Consider the following 20,754-nt stretch of genomic DNA (forward strand, 5'->3'; position numbering starts at 1 on the left):
AGGTGTGGTGGCCTGTACCTGTATAGTCACATCTGTGAGAGGTTGAGGTAAGAGGACCGCTTGAGCCCAGGAGTTTGAGGCTGCAGTGAGCTATAACTGCACCACTGCATTCCAACCTGGGCAACAGACCAAGACCCCATCTCTAAAAAAACATTTTTTTAACAAAAGAAGAGTGCTCTGAATTCAAATATAAGGTAGGAAGGAACTTCATAAAGTGCTAGTAAAAATGTTTTGATCATGTTACAACAGTTCACAGAATACGTGCAGTAGGGATCAAGAAATTCTCAGTTACTCTTAGTTGTTAGGGTATCTTTACATTCTTAATGAAGTTAAGAATTTTTATGGTATAAATTTTCTAAGAATATTTCATATCTCACACAAAAAATCTTGCTGCAAAAAAATGTATTAGGATACTTCAAAAACATCACTAGAACTTAGCATGTGGCATATTTTGCCGTTATGACTATTCAAAAAGAACAGTAAAACCAAATAATAATAGCAAAAATTTTGAAAAAAAATTCAGATGTTCAGGCTTAAATTATATTAAATTTTGTGTGGAAGTAAACAGAAAAAATTAAAACTTAGTTTTTAAAATTAGAAGTAGTTTATTATCCTTTAAGAATATCCATTAATATGCATATGTATACATGTGTATATATGCATTTATATACACATACATACACACAAATGCAAACGCCATTCTTTATTCAATATGTATAAATATATACATACATATCAAAAGTTCATTACTAAAGCTATAAACTCAACAATATCTAATATGAGTTCAGAGTATTTATTCTACACAAATTGATCACTAACAGGTGAAAGACCTGTTAGCCTTTCATGGATTGGTTTTTATTAAAGTCATGGTTTTGACTTTTTTTTTTTTTTTTTGAGGCAGAGTCTCGCTCTGTTGCCCAGGCCGGAGTGCAGTGGCCGGATCTCAGCTCACTGCAAGCTCCACCTCCCAGGTTTACGCCATTCTCCTGCCTCAGCCTCCCGAGTAGCTGAGACTACAGGCGCCCGCCACCACGCCCAGCTAGTTTTTTGTATTTTTTTTAGTAGAGACGGGGTTTCACCGTGTTAGCCAGCATGGTCTCGATCTCCTGACCTTGTGATCCGCCCGTCTCGGCCACCCAAAGTGCTGGATTACAGGCTTGAGCCACCGCGCCCGGCCTGGTTTTGACTTTTATAGAAAGTTATGGTTTTGTTTTTATTAAAAAAATAGGCCGGGTGTGGTGGCTCACATCTGTAATCCCAACACTGTGTGAGGCCAAGGAAGATGGATCACTTGAGCTCAGGAGTTTGAGACCAGCCTGGCCAACATGGCAAAACTTGCCTCCACTGAATATACAAAAATTAGCTGGGCATGATGGCAGACACCCGTAATCCCAGCTACTCAGGAGGCTGAGGCAGGGAGAACTGCTTGAACTCGGGAGGCGGTGAGCCAAGATGGTGCCACTGCAGTGGGCCAAGATTATGCCACTGCACTCCAGCCTGGGCAACAGAGTGAGACTCCCATCTCAAAAAATCAAAATAAAAATAAAATGCTTTGGGGTTATATATTAAAATGAAATTGTCTTCAACTTACCCATTCTAAGAATTGCAGCTTACTGCAAGTATTTTTTTTAAAAAAATCAGTGTGATGTTTATATTTACCTAAGACAAAATGAACTAAGTACTGCTACTGGTTTCATTTCTTCCTTATTTTTTTCTCCCCATAATCCTTTGAATTAACTCAGAAAGCAAAGAATCTATATGTTATATATACAGGGATAGCCCCTTTTTAACCTGCATATAGTTGAAAGGACACATCATTTTTCAAGATGGTCTTCTTCATCTTACTATTGTTCCAGTGATGGTCTATCCCTTTTCCTCCCCTCTAATTTTTTTTCAACCCAATAAAGAGTAAAAGCTGCTGTCTTATAAGGAGTTTTAACTGAACACAGAGGTCGCTGTTGAGTAGTGCAAAGCATTTTTCCTCCCCAGGGCTGAATATTTGTAGTTAAACCTGCAAAGACTTCTACAAATTAAAAAAAAAAAAGTTCAACTTGCATTTATGTAATACAAAACTAAACTCCAAATCAACAACAGGCATCAGGTAAACATATTCAATACAATTTACAGACATAAGTGAAAGCATTACAGCCTAATCACATATCTAAAAGAAAAGCACACTCAAATGAAATGTCTACAGAATCATTAGTTGGCAGCCATTCTATTACAATCACACATAATGTCAGTGGTGCCGTGAGCCTGTGCCACTGACAATAGCATAAATTTTGCATCTCATTTCTGTGGTCATAAAATTAATGATCAGTTTAAAAATACTTCTTTGTAAAAGTTATTGCGCAAAGAAAAGACATGAATGTGTCCCTGTTATGTACTCATAAGGATAATTATGGGGTTGTTGCTCATTAATACTGTTTCTTGTTTCCCTAGAAAAGCATTTGATTTATCCCACAACTTTCAATAGTTTAATTAATGATACAAAGTTAACAGAATAAAAGACAATGATCCAAGACTTAGCTTCCTATAATTTCAGTAGTAACAAACATTGCAACAAACTCAAGGTTTAATCATATTACGGCAGCATATTTTTCTGAAAAACATTTTTAAATTTATACTAGCTGGGATCAAATTACTATTAGCCATTCTTTTTAATATGGTTCATTATCAATAACATTTTCCCAAATGCCTAGAGATGTAGCCCAACAACAACTGAACAGTCATAATCTCTACAACCATTGAAGCTGATTTACCCAATTTGTTGCTTGTTTTTTCAAAACAGTCCTATTTTCAACACAATCAGGTAAACAGGAAATGAAGTAATATACAGGTTGAACATCCCTAAATCAACAGAACTCCAAAATGTTCCAAAATCCAAAACTTTTTGAGTGTCAACATGACAACACAAGTGGAAAATCCCATGCCTAACATCTTTGCTTTCTGATGGTTCAATGTACACAAATTTTAGTTCATGCACAAAATTACAAGGTGTATATGAAACATAAATGAATTTGGTGTCTACGCTTAGGTTCCATCCTCAAGATATCTCATTATATATATGCAAATGTCCCAAAATCCAAAATCTGAAACACTTCTGGTCCCAAGAACTTTGGATAAGGGATACTATTAAACCTGTACCTAAAATCTGAGTGATAACCATTCTTTCTTACTGAAAGACGAACAGGGGGAAAAATTACTCTAGTGAAAATAAATTAATTTCTAATTCTCTACTTAGTTCACTTGTCTAAACTAATATTTCAAGTAATAATATATAACTAAATTTACATAATTAAGCATTTAACTTGTCATTTCTTCAGGGAAGTTTCATTCTTAAGGCTTTGAAGGATATACATCACTGAAAAGAAGATTCTCCTCATAATTCTTCTACAGTAGGAGGGCTAATTTACAGCATGAAAATACTGAAGACAACTTCTGGCACGAAACTGGTGCAGAGCTTTAAAATAAGAATACCATTTTTCAAGCACTGCCTGTGAAATATACTTCTACTACTATAGGTCCCGTCATTTCAAACATGCTTAAGACATTTGTAGCCGGGCGCGGTGGCTCAAGCCTGTAATCCCAGCACTTTGGGAGGCCGAGACGGGCGGATCACGAGGTCAGGAGATCGAGACCATCCTGGCTAACACGGTGAAACCCCGTCTCTACTAAAAATACAAAAACTAGCCGGGCGACGTGGCGGGCGCCTGTAGTCCCAGCTACTTGGGAGGCTGAGGCAGGAGAATGGCGTAAACCCGGGAGGCGGAGCTTGCAGTGAGCTGAGATCCGGCCACTGCACTCCAGCCTGGGCGACAGAGCGAGACTCCACCTCAAAAAAAAAAAAAAAAAAAAAAAAAAAAAGACATTTGTAGAAGGCCAATGGTGGGGGTAGGTGGTAGAAGGAAAAAGCTGTGAATTATTTCCTTAGATTTCATTGTGGAGTTATCATTCAACAGAAAACACACTATGTTAGGAACGGTAAAAAAAGGAAATTAAACATCATCCAAACTTCAGACTTTTCTGTTATTCTTATTCTGCTATTCTTAGTCCATTAATAAACTTAAGAAATAGTATGAGTGAGAAGGTAAAAGGAAACTGCTTTCTAAGTAAATCTATGCATATTTTACAATATCAATAAAATATTAAGGCAAAATCTATTTTTTTTTTTTTTGACAATTAGAGCAAAAAGATTTTTAAAGGAGAAAATGAGACTTTTTAGCTGTAGCACCTGAAGCAATATATTCCCCTTTTTCAAAACTACAGACACCAGGCCGGGCACAGTGGCCCACGCCTGTAACCCCAGTGTTTGGGAGGCCAAGGTGGGAAGATTACCTGAGGTCAGGAGTTCAAGACCAGCCTGACCAACATGGTAAAACCCTGTCTCTCCTAAAAATACAAAAAATTAGCCGGGCATGGTGGTGGATGCCTATAATCCCAGCTACTCGGGAGGTTGAGGCAGGAGAATCGCTTGAACCCAGGAGGTAGAGGTTGCAGTAAGCAGAGATCGTGCCACTGCACTCCAGCCTGGGTGCAACAGAGTGAGACTCCATCTCAAAAAAAATTACAAACAAAACAAAACTGTAGACATTAATATTTTACAAATTTGAAAAAAAAGTCTCATGAAATATTTGACTAATGCTAATAAATATGCCCTTCTTTTAATAATTGATAATTTTCCCCCCAAATTTGTTTGAAAACTGAATTTATGAATCAAGATTAACTTAAATCTTCTTGACAAATAAAGTTGAATCTGAAAATATGCAATAGTATTTATTAAACACCTACTATCTACTTTCACATTATCTTATTTCAGTAAATCAGTCTATAAAGAAAGTAATCACACCTAAATCACCTTTGGAGAAAACCGAGACTAATACATGATCAAGACACAACTATAGGCAAAATTTTTTTATCATGTACTTAATATATACAGTATTAGAAAATTCTAGTTAATAGTCCATAACAGTATTTACTAAATAGTAATATATTCTCATTGCAAAAATAATTATTTCAAGTCACATTAAGAGACTTATGACCTTGTTATGTGATGGAGAACAATGCTGAAATAATCACATAGCATAACTCCAGTGCATGAAGCCTAAATTCCGGAGGATACTTTATAGTATGAGGCAATATTGCAAGTAAAACACTAAGGTTAGAAACTAGGTTATTCTGTTGGCCGAGCACGGTGACTCATGCCTGTAACTTCCAGCACTTTGGGAGGCCAAGGCGGGTGGATCTCTTGAGCCCAGAAGTTCAAGACCAGCCTGGGCAATGTGGCGAAAACTCATCTCTACAAAAAAATACAATGCACAGGCAGCATACCTATAGTCCTAGCTACTCAGGAGGCTAAGATGGAAAAAGGATCACCTTAGCCTCCCAAAGGAGCTGAGGGAGGCTGAGGCTGCAGTGAGTCATGATCACACCACTCCACTCCAGCCTGGATGACAGAATGAGATCCTATCTCAAAAAAAAGAAAAAAAAAAAGGAAAAAGAAAAGAAAAAAGAAACTAGGTTATTCTGTTACATAGAATACTTTGAAGGATATAAAAAGGAAGTATCTGTTCTAGATAAAACCAGTAATATTTCAAATGAATAACAAGGACTAAACTAAGCAAGACGTGTTCTAGCTGATTAGATTCAAATCTTTCCTAAGTACAAGTAAAATTAAGGAATTTAGAAAATCAGCTGACAATTATTCTAAAGATGCAATCTGTCAGATCTCTTCAATAGAGGAATCAAGACTTGCACATATAAGAATAAAAGAAGAATTTTAATAAATTAAATGAAAAAGAAGGTTGTAAAACAATAGCTTTCTATGGAAATGAATATAAACAATTGAAAAATTAGCTTAATACACAAGCTTCAATAACTAGAAACCACTGTAATAAAATGAATTTCTACCAATGTAAACTATTCTCACCGAAAAAAAATGGAAATATCAAAAAAAAATCCTAAGATCTATGCAGCCTAGTGTTTCAACTACCATATCAACTCAATTAATTTTAAATTTTAAGACTCGACAGCCAGGCAGGGTGGCTCACGCCTGTAATCCAGTACTTTGGGAGGCCGAGGTAGCTGACCTCTTGAGCCAAGGAACTAGAGAAGAGCCTGTGACACATGGCAAAACCCCGTTTTTACAGAAAAAAAAAAAATTAGCTGGGCATGTAGGCAAGAGCCTATAGCTCCATCTACTCCAGAGGCTGAGGTGGAAGGATCACTTGAGCCTGGAAGGCGGAGGTTGCACTGAGCCAAGATGGTGCCACTGCACTCCAGCCTGGGAGGCAGAGTGAGACCCTGTCTTAAAAGAAATACCTCAAACTGTAAAATCTGTATTGTTAAATCTCAGGATGGGAGATTATATAGAGTAGAAGGGAAGGATTTGTGAGGAAAGTAAAGAAGGATGATACACATCTGTGTGCATTAGAGAAATTAATAACTTATTAAATATGAATAAATCTGCATTAACTCTTTTTATTTAAGAACTCTCTACCTGGTCCTTTTTTTCCCACCAATAGTGACATCAAAATGATACTTAACTGTCATTTAAAAAATATATATATATACATATATGTAAATAAAATAAAGGTGTAAAGGTAGAAAGGAGGAAAAAGGTTATGTTCACAGTGCGACCCTACATTGACTAGAGAGAGAGAGAGACAAGAGGGAAGAGAAAGGACAGAAAACAGCCAAAAGGAATTCTGCCCAGACCTCCTTGTATAAAGATAATCCAAAACCTCAAGGGGAAAATGCAAGGTGGAGAAAAGGCAACACTCCCAAAACATACTTAGAATTGAATTTACTCAATGTAAAGACCTGAAAATAAATTCCTATTTTTAAAAAGAGATGTACTATATCTTGAATAATTACTTTGCAACTATTAGGTCTGTACCCTTTACTATGCCTAACAAAGTACAGGAATAGTCTTTTTAGAACAAAGCTGAATATACTTTGAGTATACAATGGCATAAAAGTACACAGCTCAAATTTCTCCAAGGTATACACCTAATTCATCTACAGGCTTACTTTTGAATAGGCATTCTTCGTAATTAGTTAACTCAATACAGCAGTATTGAACTACAAATGACTTATTGAGAGGAAAATGATTATGAGCAATCCCTCAATTCTATGCTTTTTGAACTCCTATTTTATGTTCATTTTTCTTTTTTTTTTTTTTTTTTTTTGAGACGGAGTCTGGCTCTATCGCCCAGGCTGGAGTGCGGTGGCCGGATCTCAGCTCACTGCAAGCTCCGCCTCCCGGGTTTACGCCATTCTCCTGCCTCCGCCTCCCAAGTAGCTGGGACTACAGGCGCCCGCCACGTCGCCCGGCTAGTTTTTTGTATTCTTTAGTAGAGACGGGGTTTCACCGTATTAGCCAGGGTGGTCTCGATCTCCTGACCTTGTGATCCGCCCGTCTCGGCCTCCCAAAGTGCTGGGATTACAGGCTTGAGCCACCGCGCCCGGCCTCATTTTTCAATTTCTATCAAATACTATATAAATTTCCATTCTCTTTAGAGACAAAGAATGTATCTCAGTAATGTAATTTTAATATCCACACACCTGAACGAATTCTAAAACAAAATACCAAAGGGAAAGTTTCTACACTATTACTGATCCATATGCAATTACACAATTGCTTCATATCATGCTTTTTTAGCTTAAAAATTTTAAATGTACAAATAATTAAACCGCAAAGCACAATGGAAGTTCAATAATCACTGGAAATAATATGCCTTTTAAGAGAGGCAGAATCTGCTATCTAATATTCTTCCATAAAGTATACTATATAAGTTATCATAATTAAAATGCATAAATTCATTTCTACATTCATCTAAACAAAATGCAGCAGAATTAAACCCATAGATTAGGATTTCTTGTAGAGCACAAAAAAAGTGGGTACTTGCAGGTAATAGTTTCCTGCTCATTTCTTTATTTAAGTGTTAAAAATCTTAATATGAAAAAAAATCTCTTCTCATTCCCTTCAATCATACCAATCTTGATGATCTAATGTGAAAATAAACTGTGACTTGATTTTAATTGATTTTAGGTTTGTCTGGTTAACTCTTTTGTATTTGAAACTGTTACCACCTTCCCACTTATTAGTTGGCACAAATATGATTTACTCTGGGATCTCTTAGCTTCAGTTAGAAGATGCCACACTGTGTGTCTTTCTCAAATCCGGAACCTAGCTCCATGGAGGTTAACTAACTTTATATTGTGACCCTCACACCAGTATCCACAAGCTATACATCATAACCTATGAATAAGTATCATGGAAGTAAGGGCCACATCCAGTTTCCCTTAAAGAATTGAATATATAAAGTAGTAGGAAGTTCCTATACCTTTCCTGATCTGGTTTTCAGTCTGCTAAGCAGTGTCTCGCAAATCTAGAGGGAGACAATCAGGTTATCAGCATTCTCACATATTTCAAAAAAAAATGAAACTGAATTCCCTTCTTTAAAAAATGTCTGTGGCCCCTATGTATTCATATCAAAATAACCACAAGGAAAATAAAAACTTTCACTTGAAAAAGATGTTGTTTGTTCTCAAACAAAAATTTATACTGTTTTCAAAACATCCTTCAAAAACATTACCTGTGAGCACTCAGCCACAGGCCCTTCTCCTACCACTATAAAATAAACTCTGCAGTGTTAAATGGCAGTGGGTTAATATCTCACCTCTGCTTCACCAAGTTATTCCACATGTAATTACAAGTTTTCACCTTTCCTGACAAATTTCTGCCACAATGTATTCTAAGAAACACAAAACCTAAGAATGTTAAGTGCATAAGATTTCTGCATCGGAAGACTGTGCAGAGTAAATTCTGGATATACTGTTTAATTTTCTTCTCAGCAGGGGGAGCTAGCACTCTCATCTTGAAGGTCTAAGTACACATCATAGAAATCTAAATTTTGATTCCAGCTATCAAATTTCGGTACATGTTAGATTATCCTATTGAAATCTCCACAGAGGAAAAAAAACTTTCAAGTTTGCCAAACATAAAAACTTACCTTTGTCTTGAAATTCCTGAAGATAGCTACAAAATAAAGAACATTATATTTTTAAATGAGGTTGAAAAATCAAAACAAGGTCTAATCAGTAACAATAATTAAAATCCAAAATCTATATTAAAAATACACACCTAGATATACATTAGAAAAAACTAATTCCTGTCCTGAAACGACAATTCCAAAATGCTTAAAATTTTAAAATAATTTTTAAAGATCTAAGTACAGTAGTAAAATGAGGACATATCTTAATATCTATGACATGTAAATATATTACATTTATTCATTTAAAGTAGTAACAATTAAAAGGATTCTCTTTCTTCAGTGTCTGAGGTATTTTCTGTATATTAAAATCCTCAATTTACCTTTGTCTTATCATTTAAACCAAATATACCCTCAGATAATCAAAATAAACAGTTGAATTCTGCTAGAATGCTCAGAAAAATACATAATCAAGAAGGGTATTATAAGCATATCTGTGTTTAAAAACTATATAGTGGAAATCTATTTTTTGCCCTTTAAAAATACTTAACACCAATTAAATTAGAACATTAAAAATTTAACTCCATAATAATCAATTTCTTATTAAATGTTAGTTACAAAACTGCTTCTATGTAAGAAATCAGTAAAGAAAAGGTAAGTGACTTACATAGACTTTACATCTTTTATCTTCTTAATAAGGGATTCTCTCTTTTCCTTTGCTTTCTTGGATAAATTTTCTCCTTTCAGTATGTCTGCTACAAATGTTTCAACATCTAAACCATGCAATATAAGAAACAGGATACAAATTATAAGAAAGAAAGGTTTTGTGAAGATAAATAGGACAATGATTGTTTCTACACATAAGTGTTAATACCTGTACAATTTGTTATATTTATCATTCCAAAGCGTAACAGTTTAAGTATGTTTCAAATACTAAGTTGAACAAATCTGATCACCACTTAGCTAATAAAATTTGTATGTTGTAGTTATGCTTACCACAGCAAATACTATTTGGATGTTTGGCATCATTAAACAAGAAAGAAGCACACAAGTTTTAATAAACTATGGTACCAATTCTTTTATATGGAAGCAAGCACCAAGTTTTTATGCATGTGTTAATATCATTTTTCTAGTATTTTGTAAGTTCCTGTGTGAAAACGTCATTCATATATTATGTCAATATAAGCTAATGTCTCTGGCAAGGGTCTGTTTTCCCTAGAATAATCAATTTTCAGGTATATCCAACATGTAATGCTTTAAAGGAAAAAGAAAATCCAATTTTCTAGCCAAGATTCCCAAATCAAGCCCTCCTCCTTCGTACCTACCCACTCATTCTGACTACCCTCAAATACAAAAGATAACCAGCTGTGTAGTTCTGTGAGCTCTTGCTTCATGCCGTGGTTTACCACCTGAACTATTTCTTAAGGAAGAAGTACAAACATAAATTATTGCACTATATAAAAATATAGTTACCAAGAAATAAGATTTCTATGGCTTCATATAACATTCCCTCATAGCCTCTGTTTTTTTAATTTTAGTAAACTTCTAAATTATGGTGTTGTCTGGTTAGAGTCTCTAGTGTAAAATTTTTTTTTTTACACTACAGGTTTAATTTTTATACTAGTTCCATTCTTCTTATTCATGAAATACTGTGCAATTTTAATTTTATTTTCAGAATTTCATAGCTCATTTTGAAATATCTAATATGGAGGATATCATTAAAAGGTGTTTAAGTAGGCATGGCTACAAATCATTGATTATTTCATATGGAATGGATATATGTTTTACTTTCTTTTTCCTTAACTACTTTGTATGGCATCAAAACATAATAATATTACGTATAAATAATTCAAAGTAGTATAGTAAACAATCTCTCAACTGTACTTACAATTAACCATTTAAAACCTAGTATATGGGATAGAATGTTTGTAATTCTTGATTACAAAAGTATCTTGATCCAATGAGGAAAGCTGATTAAACTTCTATACATTCATAATAAATGTGTAAAGGTAATTTTTCACTAAGTCAATACGACAAGTAAAAGAATTAATAATACTGTAATAATTTTAAAAAATAGCTTATGGTTTGAAGTCTATTAACAACTAATGTGTTAAAAATAAGTATCAAAATGAAATGAAAGCAAATGTCACAGCTTCCCTTTCCTTGAGTTATATTAACAACTAATGTGTTAAAAAAAATAAGTATCAAAATGAAATGAAAGCAAATGTTACAGCTTCTCTTTGAGTTATATTTTGATGAGGGGGACATAGAGACATAATCTAGTACCAGTGCAAATTAGACACAGACTTCTAAAGTGAATTCAAAATAACAAAACTTACAAAGAAGCATACTGCTCTAAACGCTTTAAATTTTGTATCCAGAAGAGCAAGCAACCTTTGGACATTTAGACATTAGCTGAAATGGAAAGATCACTGGCTCCCCTGAGATCATTACAGTAACTTTTGCAAGAAAGTGGAATAAGGGAAAAAGCAACATCCCTATTGCTGATTCTTCTTCCAACCAGACTCAATAGGAAGAATCACTGGCCCAATGACCGGGGAATAGTCTGCTTAGTGTTATTTTCACTCAATGTTTGCCTTTGATTCCTTCTTCCATGAGTATTTAATTGCCTATTTTACATTTTCATTATACAATCCAAGTTTAAACAAACAATCTATTTTCTATCTCTGGAAGTAATAACAATAAATTGCCCCCAAGAGTTTTTTCTTTAAAAGGCCATTTCAGTTTTATAAAAACTCAGAAAAAAAGGATGCAATAAATACTCTACATAGTGCTAACGCCCCCAAACATGTTTTAAAATACTGATCCATGTTACTATTTTATGACAAAGTATTTTTTTTGAAAGAATGTGCGACTGCAGGAAGAATCGGTAATTTTCAAGGATGGCAGAAATTCAGAGATTTGGTATGGGCTTTTTTTTTTTTTTTTAAAGAGTAGCCTTTTTAAACATACTTATTCCTAAGCTTTTCCCAGAAAAGGTTTAAAGCAACTAAAATTATTTAATAAACAGTGACTTTTTCGTGATTATTTCTCAAAGGTGATGTGGAGAGGGTAGAAACTGCTCTGCTAAAAAAAACAAAAAAAAAAAAAAAAACTTTAAACTGGAAGCAGTTCCTGAAATAATTTTAGTTTGTTGATTGCCCACAGACTTGGTTGGTTTTTAAGCTTTTGAAACCTAGGTTATTTCTTAAAATCTACACTTTACCCGTTTCTTTTAGAATCGAATGAAACCAGCCTCTTCCAGGCACAGGAGACTCCTAGACATGCCGGTGGCCTTCGGCTGGTGTCTGAACAACACACCGATCCTGACCTCGCAACGCAAAGACAGACCAAGCGCAGCAAAGAAGTTGTAGGGCTGCGAGATGCTCCAGCTCTGCTGTCAGTGACACGCACATTTAAACCCCAGGGTTTCTCTCAGGCAGAGCTGTGAGCATGGAGAGCCAGGTCTGGGGCAGCGCCCTCGCCAGACAAATGGGGCTGGATCTGTGGCTTTGCAGCTCAGAGCCAGGGTAATATTTCAAAAGCGAGCAATAAAAGTCTTGGGCGAATCAAGTGCTCCTCTGGCTGGTTGGAGAAGAGATTTGAAGCGTTTTATTGTGCTCTAAATAGCCCTGCAAACGGTAAACTAGCAAGCACAGTAAACTAACAAGAGCGTTAGCCCTCTTCTACCTTCCTTTGAGGGTCGTGTTCCTCGGTTAATATGTAGATTTCACCATTCCTGACTGCCCGTAATTCAGGGAAACGCAGTAATTTAATTACAAGAAAAGGTCAGCCTCCCTCGCTCGACTCTTAGCCCGGTTTTTAGAATTCTTCCTCAGAGGGAGGGGCTCAACTCACACTCTCACGCATACTGGCCACGGGAGAGAAGCGTGGGAGGCCCACTCTGGGCCCACGGGAAAGGGTTTAACTACCAGGTCTAACTACCCCCACCAACCCCCACCTCCTGCCTCCGGGCCAGCAGCCAAATATATTGCAGGGTCTGCACCGCTTGCATTTAACCCCAGAATTACCCCTATCTCCATCAGCCTCCACCCCAGCCCAAGTCATCAGCAGGAAAAAGTTATGGTGAAAGTAAATGTGATGGGATTTTAGTTACTATTACACCTTAACACTGTCAAGAGTAAACCTTATCTCATGGTACAGCTGTAAGGATCTGGGGGAGAAGGCCTCTGAAAAGATCAGATTTACAACTGCTCTGTCGATAAATGTCAAGGTCTGAAAACAAAATTAAAAGATGACCTATACTGGCTCAGCAATCTTAAGCAGTTTAAGTTAGAAATCTCTCAATTGCCATGGAGACCCCTAAGAGGCAAACACACCAAATCACTAAATAGTACTCCAATTTTCCTTTTTTCCCCCTTTTAACATATAGACCTCCTAAAAAACAGTCACCCCACCTTTCCCTAGAGTCGCCAGTGGTTGGGACAAGTATCTAACATACACACTAACTGCTTTCTACCAACTTCTACACAGATCACATAATGAAAAGGGGGAACTACACTAGGTCAGAACAGTTTACGTTTTTTTGCAAATGATAAAATAACTCTCAGCTTCTGGATATATATCTAGCACAGGTTCCCACTCTTGAAAAGCAGTTTGGCCACTTGTCCTCACCACCCCCGGCTATCAAACAGCCTAGAATATGGCTTGCAGACTGGAGGTTAAAAACAAGTCACAAAGGTAACACCTCTTCTTCCTGCCTAATCCTCCAATCACCCAATACCTCCTGGCACATGCATATAAACACACTCAGCCTCCATGATGGCCTGAATTGTATGGGGGAGGGGGCAAGAATTGAGCTGAATCTACCACCATATGCTCAGCCGCAGATCAATAAAATAAAGGTAAAACCAATCACACAGCACCCCCAATGGCCTTACTAACTTAATTCCACATCTCTCTCTACATTGTGAATTGGGCCAGATTTCTCTCTGCTTTCACTGAGATGTGCTGTCACCAAACTTAATATGATAGGGATCCTAGCCTAGAATCTAAGCTGCCGTTAGGAAAAAAAAAAAAAAGACAAGCTCTTCTCTGTTAAACCAGGGTATGGCTCTGACCAAACGGCTACTGATGAAAACATAAAAAGCAATTAAACTGGGCACATGCAAATCAATGGAGCCAAATGCCCAAAGTTGGAATATGGCTAATTGAAAAGTTATTGATTGTTCTAACTGATGTCCTTCCCTGATTACTCAGCACGTGCTTTTACAGGTTGCAGATGAACTGTGGACTTTTCAAACATGGAAAAGGTGACATGAACTGGCACAAGAGCTCTCATGGTACAGTGGGTAAAACATACCAGAGTCTTACAATCCAATCATTGGACAAAATTTCCAAAATTGACTTTGGGAAGCTAAATGATATATTTTGATAGAAAGCTGGGCTGTTTAAACGTAGGGTTGAACATCTTTCAACCGCTAAAAGATGACTCTTGATAAATAGCACCTTACAATAATCAAAATCTTTTTACCACACATTTTCAAAGAAGCCACAGTGAATAACACATTAGTCTGAGATTTACATTATATTCACTTTTAGGCAGTATCTATTGTAATGTGTTCAGAATGTGATTGAAAAAGAAATGCAAACTCAGTGGAATGAAAAAGATAGACTTAGCTTTAATTGAAAAAGACAAACTAAGTGAATAATGAGTATATAAAATCTAGCCTATGCCACTTTTATCACCCATATATGACACTTAATCTGAAATTTATGAGAGACAACTAAACTGTGTTTCAAATCACCAGCAGCTTTTCCTACGCTATTGTGTCTACCTTCTTTCTAGTAATACTTTAAACGCTGGTAACAGGAGCAATAAGCCCATTTGCAAATTTTTCATATAATGCTAACTTTTTAATATGTTTAGATTCTCATTTTTTAAGAAAACCAATGATAATTTGGATTGGGTAGCTATAAAAACTGTACATAATATCAAGAGCCTTATATAGCAATGAGATGAAAATACTTTCAATGGACAGCCATGCCAAAAGATCTCCTCCCAAGACAAAGTAGGACATTATATACTTAAAATAGGCAAATAACTTTCCTAACACCACATCTTAATTCATCTATATTATTTAACCCATACAAAAAATCTCTATAAACCTCTAGTCCCTTAATTTACATATATTCCTATTTCCAGAAAAGAGTATCTTGGAGGTACACTAGATTTCATTTTGAGATTAAATGTTCTCATATCAACTCTATGCTCTTTAGTGATTGCTGCCCAGATGGGGCAGGCTTGTTCTTGCTCCACAGGAAAATCCAGGTGCTAAGGAGGTAGGTGACTACTGGTGACTCAGTAGGTGGCACTCTTCCCTTTACATACTCAGCCAATGTCCCAGAAGGAAGTTATGAGATACTAGATACACCATAAATAATTCTCATAGGAAAAATAAAACCAAAATGTTGACCAAATTATAAATGGAACTTTGGAAAGGTGGAAATCAAACCGTAATATACTCAGCATTGAAAAAATTCTGTCTCTATTTCAAATAAATTGTAATCTTCACCTAGTGCCCCTACAGGAATCCCTTTAGGGGACTGATTATATACCCTAAATAATATTGTGTGAAAAAAATTCATACATTATAATCAATGTGTGAAGATAATCAATGTCCCCTAAACATACTGATTATCTTCACACATAGTGTGTGGGAAAAACATTTTTAATGTTCTAAAAATTCCCAGTAGGGAAAATGTGGTATTTCTAATCAAGACTGCTATGTGAACAAAACCTCAAGATCACTTTGCAGAAACTATATAACCACTTTATTTATTGTTTGTTTGGTTTGGTTTCATTTTTCAGAGCACTAACAATCACTATTTTCTTCTTTTAACAATGGTTTCATTTGCTAATTTAGTAAACAGAAAATAACATCTTCTTAGAGCTTTCCTTTTAAAATTTGTTGTCCTAAAACAAATGAATGAGGATGAATGAGAATATCTGATTGCAAGCCACTAAAAAACCATTATTTAAAGGGTGATTAAACAAATAAAGGAGGCTGGAGGGAAGTGGTTCTAGTTCCTCTTACTTTCTTGCCTGTCTAGAGAAAAAAAAATCACATAAATCAAGATTATTCTTGCTGCTAGTCCTAGTCAAAATATTTGGATGTGAGAGAAGATTAAATGGACAAGATTTGGGATTGTCCTTTGATTTCAATTATCCAGGCTAAACCTGTTCTTCCATTGTTGTAGAAAAGAAAAAAATCAAAGGTTGCCTGTAATGCATATGGTAGCTCAAAATTTGCTTTCAACAATGAAATTCTGTAAGTCCTTTTCTGTTCATATAACCAGAAGAATAATCAACATTTTATAAAAAGCATAGGTCTTCAAGACTGACTCCCAGAAAATATAACTAAAAATCAAACTAGATAGCTACTTTTTCAATGGTATCTTTACACAACACGTGTGAGTTAACAATAACAACCCTTTTTTTTTTTTTTTTTTACATTTCTATGGAATGTTTTTTATAGGGGAAGGAAGGGAGAGGGAACAAATGTTGAAAGTATAGCATAGAACTGCCACAATCAGACAGAAAAATAAAAAGAAAGAAAAATAATAAATAAGAACACACTTGAGTACCTTCCCTTTTAAGCAGGTGAGATTTCAAACAATACATGACATATAATGATTTAGATAATAGGCATACGGAACACAAACAGATACATCTAAACAACATTATTTTAACAGTCATTATCTTTTGATTTTATATTCTTTCTGAAAACAAAGGACTTTAAACCCCTGAAAAGTTTAGTTCCTTATCTTCTCTATCTTGGAATTCTAGCATAGTACCATGCATTCTAAGAGCATTCAACTGTTAACTACAACACCATTACCAATATCTCCTTAGTTTCAAAGAAATATGCCAAATAAGCCAGCAATATCTCTAATATTCAAACCAATATAAATACTTCTATAATGTTAGTTACTCTAAATCTAGTCATATACTCTTACCCAATAAACTTGAATTATGAAAAGAATCATGTACAATGCCAACAATATTTTTAGATGAAATACGTGAAATAACTGCTGACAGCACCTATTCTTGAAGCCTTCTCTACCTCAAAAAAGATTTTAATTACAGTCAAACATAAAATGTTAACAATTTTCCAAATAAGTTTTTTAAAAACCCAAAAAACACTGATTTGTTAAATTTCTTTAAATATAAATACGCCCCAACTCACTTCCATACTTCTTGAAAATATCCTCTGAAAATAAAGTGTAATTCAAGTTTCTAATTCCAAAAGTTTTAATTGTAATATTTGTTTTTAATACTTCATGTGTTTTAATATGTGATTTGCTTTAATAATATAAAATAGTGAAAATGTCAATAAAAGGACCTTAAAATAATTTCAGACGTTATGCTAGTGTATTACCTGACTAAAGAGAGAAGGCAGAAATATATCGGAAATTAGCATTGGCAGATAATTTAAATATGTAATTTTGAGTTTTTAGTTAAATTACACAAATAAGGGCCACATGAAATACTTGTGATCTATGGGGAGAAGAGAATAAAGGTTCTCATGACCTACATATCATATTATCTGTGATGTATGATTATGGATCCAAATAACAAACTGTACCATGGGAGTTGCCAAGCTTTAAACATGCACCTAGAGGTCTATATGTTAGTTCTTAAATTCAAAAATACAGACATAGAATATCCTGAAAATGGTTTTATCTATTTTTGGAATAATGATAAACACTTTTCTGCACTGGTTATTACAATAATATTCTAAATAAACAATTCCAGCATTGCAACAACAAAAAATGTTAAGTGTGGTAAAACAAAATCAGTAGTCACGTAGATGTAATAAAGCTGCCTGAAGTCAGTCTTTAGACTTCTTTAACTATTTCCCTTAGTGGTACCCTTTAATGACAACAAGCATTTCTTAGAGTGAAAGGCTATCCCACCACAAATGCATTCAACATACTGTACCATAATCATACAAACATAAGTCTACATTCATACACTTAGTTTTCATTTCCCTATCATATTAATAATGCCAAGCACCAAAATTGAATAACAGCATATTAGGAGATTTGGACTCACATTGCTATAGGAGTAACTTACTATTTCAAATGTCACATTTTAGATGATGTTGCTTTTTAAGAGTTATAATAAGCAATCTGTAATCTAGTTATTCATGAACAATACTGAAAGATAAATATTTTATAGAATCTAAAACTAAAAATCGAAATTCAGTTTCCAGAATTCTGACGTACACAAGACAAAATAAATCCTGGCTGAAATTCCAGAACATTAAGATAGGCAAGATTTGTGCTACCTTGAAAAGATATATTTTCTAACTTGTACAGAAATATAAATTTTTATTGGTTCTCAGTGAACATACACACCTCCATATCCAGAAAATTAATGAACTAGTAGTGGATTCATAATGCTACTGAAGAATCACGTTTTTAGCTCCTAAAACAAGTTCCTATAAATGGTAATGTAAAACTGAAAAAGGGAAGAGAAGGGTGCAAACATGAAGTACTTTCATCGTGTCACACAGGAAGTAGAACTTTAACATATCCTTCCTTTTTTGCTTTAATATATTACTGAGGCTAGGGACAAGTGGCCATTTGAGAACCAGACCTTCTTCAAAAGTTGTAAACGTGAGTGAGTTTAATGTTTAAGAAAAATAGGAGTTTTAGAAATGACAAACTCTTTCACCCCATAACCCCTAACACCTGTGGCTCTGACATCTCTTTGAATCTCTTTGCATCTCTACATCCTCTACCTCCATTGGCCAGACCACCCAAGAACTACTTCTTTGACTTCTGCTCCCTTCTGCCCGCTCACGCAGCATTCATTATCATTCTCTCCCTCTACCACTCTTCCTCCCCCGCCCTCCTCTGTCACACACACACACACACAGTCTTCACAATGCACACAGAAACGTCCTGATCCCTTTGTGTAGACCACCAAAAAGGGCTTCGCCACCATCCCCGCACCAAATTTCAACACACACGCCCACTCCCTTTCTGAGACGAAACAACCCTTCTCTCCTCCCTGTGCCGACCCCACTGGCTAGAAGACGTAGGGAGCGTGGGGATGGAGGATAAGGGCTCTGAGTGCTTCTGTCCCCACCGGCTTACCGTTCCCTCGCCCCCGCCCCAACAGCATTACCGCCGCCTTCCCGCTGTTTACCTGCCAACAGGTTCCTAATTTCCTCAGGGAGGGGGTATGGAGAGGAGGTGCTGCTGGGGTTGGGCATGTTAGGGAGCGCAGGGCGTGCGGGGAAAGAACCTGCGCTGAAAAGGTGACCGACGGGTTGGGGCTGCGGCTGCGACCTAGACTCAGGCTAGCGGCCCGGATAAAAACAGCGGGGCTACGAGTCGGGACACTGGCGGGCCAGCACTCACAATAAGGAAGTCACTGAATCTCCAGCAAGCAGCAGCTGGACTATCGGCCCAGCCCCGCCCAGAGGGTCGGGGCGGGGAGATGGGTAGGAAGGGACACTAAGGGCCTGAGGGGTCCAACTGCGCATGTGTATTCCTCAGTTCTCCCGGCCCCAGAAGAGCGAGCCTCTGGGCAAGCCACGCCCACCGCTACGCCGGGAAGCAGGAGGAGGAGCCACTGGTGGGAAGTGGGCGGACTGAGGCTGCGTCACCTGATCCTGCGTCACCTGATCCAGCGTCCCAAGCGCCTTACAGCCATTTTTGGTACTGGTGCCACCACAACTGCTGATCGTTTCTCCAGGATTCCAGAAAATAATGTATCCGTGATACACAGTGTATAGAAGTTTTCCGATTACGCCTTCTGCGTAACATTCAGTCCCACCGCAGTTTAACCCACAAGGAATTTTCCGTTGTCCAAAACTATCATGGCCTTCTTTGTCCGATTGAACGGAGGTAAGGAAGTCTCATCTTCCGCCAGTCGCCAGTCGTCCCGGAGAAGCCAGTCTGGAGCCGCCCGCAGCGCGCGTTGTGATTGGCTCTTACATTACTTCTCTACCTAATTCATATCCTTGGGGTGACAGATTTTCCCCATTATAAGGAAGAATGGGAAGTTCTAAGCACTGTCCTTTGGCAGGAAAAAACAAAACAAAAAATCAGAAGGCCTAATAGACATAGGCACCACTGTCCATCTACAAGCATCAAAAATAAAATTGCTGGTGGTGATTAGTAGAATAAAATTATAAAATCTGCTCACTCCAACTTGACCATTTAGTCAACAAATACTTATTGTCTGCTATCTGTAAAGCTTCTTAAAAGTTTTCTCTAAAAAAAAATGGCTTCTTTAAAACCTTTAACAGGCATACATCTTTGTGCTTCCCAGATACTACATTTTTTAACAAATTGAAGGTTTGTGGCAACCCTGCATCAACCAAATCTATGGGTGCCATTTTTCCAAAAGCATGTGCTCACTTCATGTCTGTGTCACATTTTGGTGATTCTCACAATATTTCAAACTTTTTCATTATTATTATTATATATGTTATAGTGATCTTTGAAGTTACTATTATAATTACTTTGGGGCAGCACAAACAGCACCCATATAAGACAGTGACTGTAATCCATAAATGTGTGCATTCTGACTGCTCTACCAACCATAACTTCCCCCATATCTCTCCCTCTCTTGGGCCTCCCCATTACTTGAGACACAAGAATATTGACATTAAGCCAATGAATAACCCTACAATGGCCTCTGAGTGTTCCAGTAAAAGAATCACATGTCTGTCACTTTAAATCAAAAAGCAAGAAATGTTTAAGCTTAGTGAGGAAG

At 36.5% G+C, this 20,754-nt stretch overlaps 1 protein-coding gene across 1 annotated transcript in view; it reads right to left on the minus strand.

The window, feature by feature from the left end:
• Positions 1–19,639, minus strand: part of SKAP2 (src kinase associated phosphoprotein 2) — a 203,405-nt gene extending 183,766 nt beyond the window's left edge. Inside the window, exons 1-3 of the mRNA XM_033194401.1 lie at positions 19,177–19,639; positions 9,664–9,769; positions 9,018–9,043 (exon numbers count right to left, since the gene is read on the minus strand). Coding sequence (XP_033050292.1) covers positions 9,018–9,043; positions 9,664–9,769; positions 19,177–19,243 — 199 coding nt within the window. The 5' untranslated portion in view covers positions 19,244–19,639. The remainder of the gene's footprint in view (positions 1–9,017; positions 9,044–9,663; positions 9,770–19,176) is intronic.
• Between the last annotated feature and the right edge of the window lie 1,115 nt (positions 19,640–20,754).

The sequence above is a fragment of the Trachypithecus francoisi genome, unplaced genomic scaffold (genome assembly GCF_009764315.1).
Source record: "Trachypithecus francoisi isolate TF-2019V2 unplaced genomic scaffold, Tfra_2.0 Lachesis_group4, whole genome shotgun sequence".
Lineage (NCBI taxonomy): Eukaryota > Metazoa > Chordata > Mammalia > Primates > Cercopithecidae > Trachypithecus > Trachypithecus francoisi.